Source organism: Gossypium hirsutum, chromosome D08 (genome assembly GCF_007990345.1).
Source record: "Gossypium hirsutum isolate 1008001.06 chromosome D08, Gossypium_hirsutum_v2.1, whole genome shotgun sequence".
Taxonomy (NCBI): domain Eukaryota; kingdom Viridiplantae; phylum Streptophyta; class Magnoliopsida; order Malvales; family Malvaceae; genus Gossypium; species Gossypium hirsutum.
Genome location: NC_053444.1, coordinates 38,178,931 through 38,184,564, shown reverse-complemented (window position 1 = coordinate 38,184,564; position 5,634 = coordinate 38,178,931). Strand labels below are relative to the sequence as shown.

At 40.7% G+C, this 5,634-nt stretch overlaps 2 protein-coding genes and 1 pseudogene across 2 annotated transcripts; 1 reads left to right on the top strand and 2 right to left on the bottom strand.

Annotated features, from left to right (window-relative positions):
• The first annotated feature begins 560 nt into the window (after positions 1-560).
• Positions 561-1,388, top strand: LOC107909406 (NDR1/HIN1-like protein 26). The gene has a single exon (XM_016836910.2). It carries the CDS (start codon positions 611-613, stop codon positions 1,244-1,246), a length of 636 nt encoding a protein of 211 aa, XP_016692399.2. The 5' UTR covers positions 561-610; the 3' UTR covers positions 1,247-1,388.
• Positions 1,389-2,015: 627 nt separating this feature from the next.
• LOC107906627 (uncharacterized) lies at positions 2,016-2,824 on the bottom strand (annotated as a pseudogene).
• Positions 2,825-3,528: 704 nt separating this feature from the next.
• Positions 3,529-4,889, bottom strand: LOC107909399 (protein TRANSPARENT TESTA GLABRA 1). Its single transcript, XM_016836899.2, has one exon. The coding sequence runs from the start codon at positions 4,765-4,767 to the stop codon at positions 3,736-3,738; it is 1,032 nt and encodes a 343-aa protein (XP_016692388.2). The 5' UTR covers positions 4,768-4,889; the 3' UTR covers positions 3,529-3,735.
• Positions 4,890-5,634: the final 745 nt, after the last annotated feature.

Here is a 5,634-nt window from a genome sequence, read left to right as displayed (position 1 = left end):
ATATTCAATGATCCAAATGGGGCGCTCTTGGGACACCTTGATATATTCAACATCCTTAGCTGATGTGCCATTTGTAATTTGGTTGTGTATAAAGTTGGTAATCACCAAGTAGCAGCCTTTGGCTCTGTAACAACAGGAAAATGAAAATGAGAGAAAATACATGATAAATGATTAAATGTAATGGAATATTTGGTTAATAGAAAGCAAAATTAATGCATACATACTTGTCTAAAGCTGAACTCTTACTCTCTGCAACCAGCACCCTTAGCTTTCACTACCTTCTCTCTGTTCTCTGCCTATTTAGGTGAACCAGCTTCCTTCTGATCACCACAACGTCCTCCTCATTTATTCCTTGCACTTAGTATCAACAGAATATATGTTGAATCTAGATATCTTAAAAGAAAATTGGAAAAAGGAGTCATGGTACCATAGTTTACAAAATTAGATTTTAAAGGTGCTTTGGAGAAGTTAGATAGTGAAGTCAAAAGTATGATAGCCAAAATAATTGTTGCTTTCTGTTTCCAACTTCTCCCTTTATAAAGCACATTGGCTTTGGCTTCCTTTCCTAGCCTTCCTATACCTTCTCTATCTTCCCTTTCCCCTCTTGCAAATGTCTCAAGTCTTCTCAAAATCTCCAGAACATTGTGCCAAGCAAGGAGGACTAACCATTGACAAGTCCTATAAGAAATTATTCTTTGCCTTCTCTTCATTTTTTTCCATAGTTTTAGCCTTCATATTCCTCATCTGGCTTACCCTTCACCCAGCAAAGCCTCAGTTCTCCCTCAGGGAAGCTGATATATACCAACTCAGCCTCTCCGGCACTCACCTTCTCAACTCCTCTATCCAATTCACCATGCTCTCCAGAAATCCGAATAAAAAGGTTGGTATTTACTACGATGAGCTACAAGCATTCGCTGCATATAAAGGCCAACAAATTACTTTTGACAGCTTTCTTCCACCTTTCTACCATGGACATGAAGAAAGCAACCTGTTAACAACATCTTTACAAGGAATAGGGCTGCCTGTGGCTCTGTCGTTTGGTTACGAAGTCGAACATGACCAGACTGCCGGGAGAATAGTCCTGAACCTGAAGGTAAATGGGAAGCTCAGGTGGAAGGTTGGGACTTGGGTTTCCGGCCAATATCGCTTCAACGTTAACTGTGTTTCTGTTATGTCCTTTGGACCTAATGCCCCAACAGCTCCATTGAGTTCAAATCAAGCGGCTCAGTGTTCCACCGCTGTGTGAGATGATGTTTAACTATATGCTTGAAAGCTATTTAGTTTCTATCTTTATCAGCTTGATGTTCTATAATTTTCACTGTCATATGAACTGTATGTATTCTCTGAATTGATAATTTATCAGAAAGATTGAAACTTAGGGATTGTAATGCGACAATTTCTGCTTTGCAAGTGCCTGGCTGAGTATGAAAAAGAAAATGAAGGTTCATAGTTTATTTGTTTAGTGTAAAATTATGTGTATATATATTTATATGAGGAGAGATTGTTTCACCATTGCTCACCTAATCAGTTGCAATAATCTTGAACATCAAGTAGCTCAAAACTTCACAGAAAGTTCCTTAATCTCTATGCTGGATGTTATCAGTGTATTTTGCTAACTACCATTCAAAGAGAGCAAGAGGGTTCCACATCAAGAACCATAGGACTGTATTGTATTTAGTTGTTCTTCTCACATCACACGTAAAACCAAGCAGCGATCGAAAATTCTTTTCGATCAAAGATGTAACTTAGTTCGCCTTGTTAGAACTAAACTTAACTTTGAGGCTGATTCAGGCAAAACTTGTGTAGGCCAAAATTCACAAAGACCATTCTATATGTTCCTAAATCCTACTCACTTGCAATTGTACAAAACTCAGCAATCAATGTTATGCTCCAAGGAGTGAGCAAGCTCAGTGTGAAAGTTTGAATACAAGAAACAGTTCACCAATTCCACTTGCTTCTTGTCAATTACAAAATCAATTCCTAATTAAAGACGAACGTGGTTCAACAATCTTAACTTCAGCGAAACTTGAAGAGATTTGTATATACATATAGAGTTCAAATATTCTTCTTTACTACACGAAGATAGCTACTTTTAATTCTTTAGCATCTCAGCTTTAACCTCGAATAACAAGAAAAGGGAAATCTATAACCTTTCTATTTGATGCCAAGTAATTCAACCAAAATTTCGCATCCATTCAGGAGCAAAGAGAATCAGAACAAACCCATTCCCAATAATGCTTCCTTACAGACACCGCTTTCTCCAATCCCCTTGTCCCATCAACATCCTCGTACTCTTCCTTTTCTTCAGTAACAAAATCTTCCTCAGGCAAACCTTCTACCCACGCATCTACCGAATGTAAAACATAACGTGCCGGCAGCCTTGGATACGACGCCGAATTTCGCTCCTCCAGTTTCTTTCGATAAGACCCTGGCACAATCCTCACGATCCTGGAAGAACCAAGCTCCTCTTTTACTGCTCGAGCCACGGCTTCTTCGGTAGTTTCATGGGGCTTCATTTTCTCGGACAACGGCCTAAACCGATCCCTAAAACTACCGTCCGACAATTCTTGTCGAGATTCGACGAGGACAAGGTTACCTTTACCGAGTATACGAACCGTAACGACATTAACGGTACGGAGTGGAGGGGAGGAGTCGACAAGCGATGTCTCACCTTCGGAAAGTTCCAGCCAGAGGTTGTGGAGGTTTTTGGTTCCAGGTTTGACCCCCAGGAGTCCAGCGAGTCAGAAGACAACCGGGGTTTGAGCCAATCAGAGAGAGCCTGTGGGGTTGCAAAGGATGTCCTGGATTGGGATGTGGTGGTCATTTTGGGAAACCGGCGTGGGTTTGGGGGAAAGAAAGGAATTTGCGGAAGAGGGTATGGTTGGGTTTAGGGGAAGAGAAGAGAAAAGCAGGGAAACTGCAGTTAGGAATAGGTCAGGCAGAGTAGTTATTGGCTTGGCAGGACCCAAGCTAGATTTCGTGTTATTTTGGGCATTGTTTAACTATTCTGGCGTCTTTGACATGTTACTGCGTGTTGTGTCTATGTACAAGGAAGATGCGTTGCAGGGATGATCAATGATCATGCCCATTTGGAGGAACAGAACTGAAGCTGAAGAAAAGAAAAAGAATGTTTGGGTTTTGTTGGTTAAGGTTTTGCCTGGGAAATTAAGCGGTGGACATTTTGAGATGATCAGATAGATTGATTATTCTGTTCCATATTCCTTGTCTGCTACGATTTTTTGTGGCATAATTCCCAAGACTAACGGTCACGGTCAAATCGCGCTGTTCCTGTCTGTTTATCAGTCTTTGATGAGCCAAACCACGTACATATAGTAACGTTTTCCACAGTTCGGGCCCAAAGCAAATCAATATCGGGCGTCTCTTGTTTAATCATGCAGCATCACTCTTTTCCTATTTTCCCTTCATGCAAATTCGAAATCATTTTCTATAATCTTTTAAAAGTTACTATTTATAAATAGAAGTTTAGCCAGATTAGAGTGATATATATATATGATATCAATAACCAAATTCAATCAAAATCCAAATATGCATTCGAGTCTCATATTTGTTGTGAGGACCTAACAAATAATTGTAGATTAAAGCTGGTCTTACAAAGTACTAGCAAAATTATCAGCCAATAAAACTGATTCTACAGTTTTTAACTCCCACCTAATTACAAGCGTGAGCATTATATGCAACAAAAATGAGAGTTGAATACATTTCAAGCAGGAAACCTCAAACTTTGAGAAGCTGCATTTTGTTGGAGAAGGCAATGGCAATCCAATCAGGCTGAGTAGCAGACCACTGCAACTGATTAATTTCGGAACTAGCCGAGTACATAGACAAAGGACCGATTCCGTTAGGCCCAGCTACAGTTGGCAACTCCCAAATAAGGGCATGCGTATCATCCCCTGCAGAGCAAATGTGCTTATAGCTCTGGGGAGCCCAAGCAATCGCATTGACACTGGCTCCATGTCTATCCAACTCAGCCACCGGCATAGTAGGCGACCTTATGTCCAAAATCACAACTTTATTGCTATCCATTAGTGTCGTAGCCATATACCTCAAATCTTGTTTGTTCCAAGCTAATCTTAACAAAGGGGTGTCCGGTTGAGGGCTTTCGTAGATGATGGTTGAGTGTTCTTTGTCCCTTAAATCGAAAATCCTTACGGACCCATCAGCGGAAACGGAACCGAAAACTCTAGCTTCACCCCAAGCGATGTCATAAACCTCTTTGTCGTGAGCAATCAATTGGGTTTCCACAACGCCTTTTTCGATGTCCCAAATGGTGCAGGTGGTGTCGATGCTGGATGTTCCGATTCTATTGGGTTCAACGTCGTTCCAATCGAAGGAAGTTAAGGGAGCAGAAAACTCGCTGGTTTTGCTGTTGTCGAGAATGGAGATAAGTTCGATAGAAGAGTGCCCAACTTCCCAGAGACGGAGGTAGTCACCGGATGAAGCGAGGAGGTCGGAGGAGGAAGAGAAAGGGGATTTCCGGTGGGGTTGGAACATAAGTTTGGTGGGTGGGTAAGGGTGGTCGAACGACAAAGATGGGTGGGTTGTGAGGGTAAGTGATTCAGGGTCGAAAGAGATTATGTGGACTCTGTTAGCGTAATCTTCGATGAAACTGCCGAGAGCGATGCGTTGGTGGTTGAGATGGGTGACGGCGGGCGTGGAAGATAAGGCCATGGCGTAGAGTGGGTAGGGTGATTCGTAGGTTACGGCGTTGTCGGATCGGAGGTGGGATTCTTGAGTTGAATTCTCCATTGGATTTTTTCCTCTAGGGAGAGTTCAGCTTAGTTTGGAGATATTAGGCAAGGATTAAAGTTTGCAGGGTGATTTTGTAGGAAAATGGAAGTTGATGGTAAGGAGGCATCCTCAGTCGTCTCGTAGCATTGTTTGAGTTAGGTTTGACTTTTCGCTTGTAAAATTGGGTATCACCTGTCATTCAGCGCATCCAATTGAAACCTGGTCAATGTTCAACAAATGAGGCGAGGATGACCATGGACTTTTTCTTTTTTTGCAAGCAGTATTTCGTTTTAGTTTTCTTTTCGAAACTGAACCGTTTAATTACCAAAATAACTCAAGTGTAAAATCTTGTACAAGAATGGCTCATTTTCTACTGTGCACAACGATGTCACTATATCTATTGACGGCACCACTCCTAATCATTGACTCACTCATAATTGGCCTTTTTTTAAATAAAATAAATTTTATTATTCCCATTGGCAACACCTGTTTGTATTTTCGTACATACCCACTAAAAATACGAGTATTATAGGAGAAAAAGAAAAAAAAATATTTTAATGGGTGTCGCCCTTCTCTTTAGCTACATCAGATGAATTTATAAAACAAAATTTTTAGTGTCGTCGTTCTTATTGGCGGCACCGGTGGAAGATCAACATATGTTGAAGTGACCTGCCATAATTTATAATGGCAAATTAAGTACTTCCCAACACTTAAGGAGTTTGTTTTTAAGTTATATTATGTTATTTTAATGTATTTTTAGTTTTAGTAGCTTAGATTTAATTATTAGCAAAATAAGCGTTTTTACGCATTTTTCTAATGTTTCAATAACCCGTTAGGCCAATGCGGGTCTAGGGAATGACTAATAGGATACTTGAGTGTGTAGGG

What these genes read in the sequence shown, in the direction of transcription:
- LOC107909406 (XM_016836910.2), top strand. Translation starts at nt 611, where the DNA reads ATGTCTCAAGTCTTCTCAAAATCTCCAGAACATTGTGCCAAGCAAGGA.
- LOC107909399 (XM_016836899.2), bottom strand. Translation starts at nt 4,767, where the DNA reads ATGGAGAATTCAACTCAAGAATCCCACCTCCGATCCGACAACGCCGTA.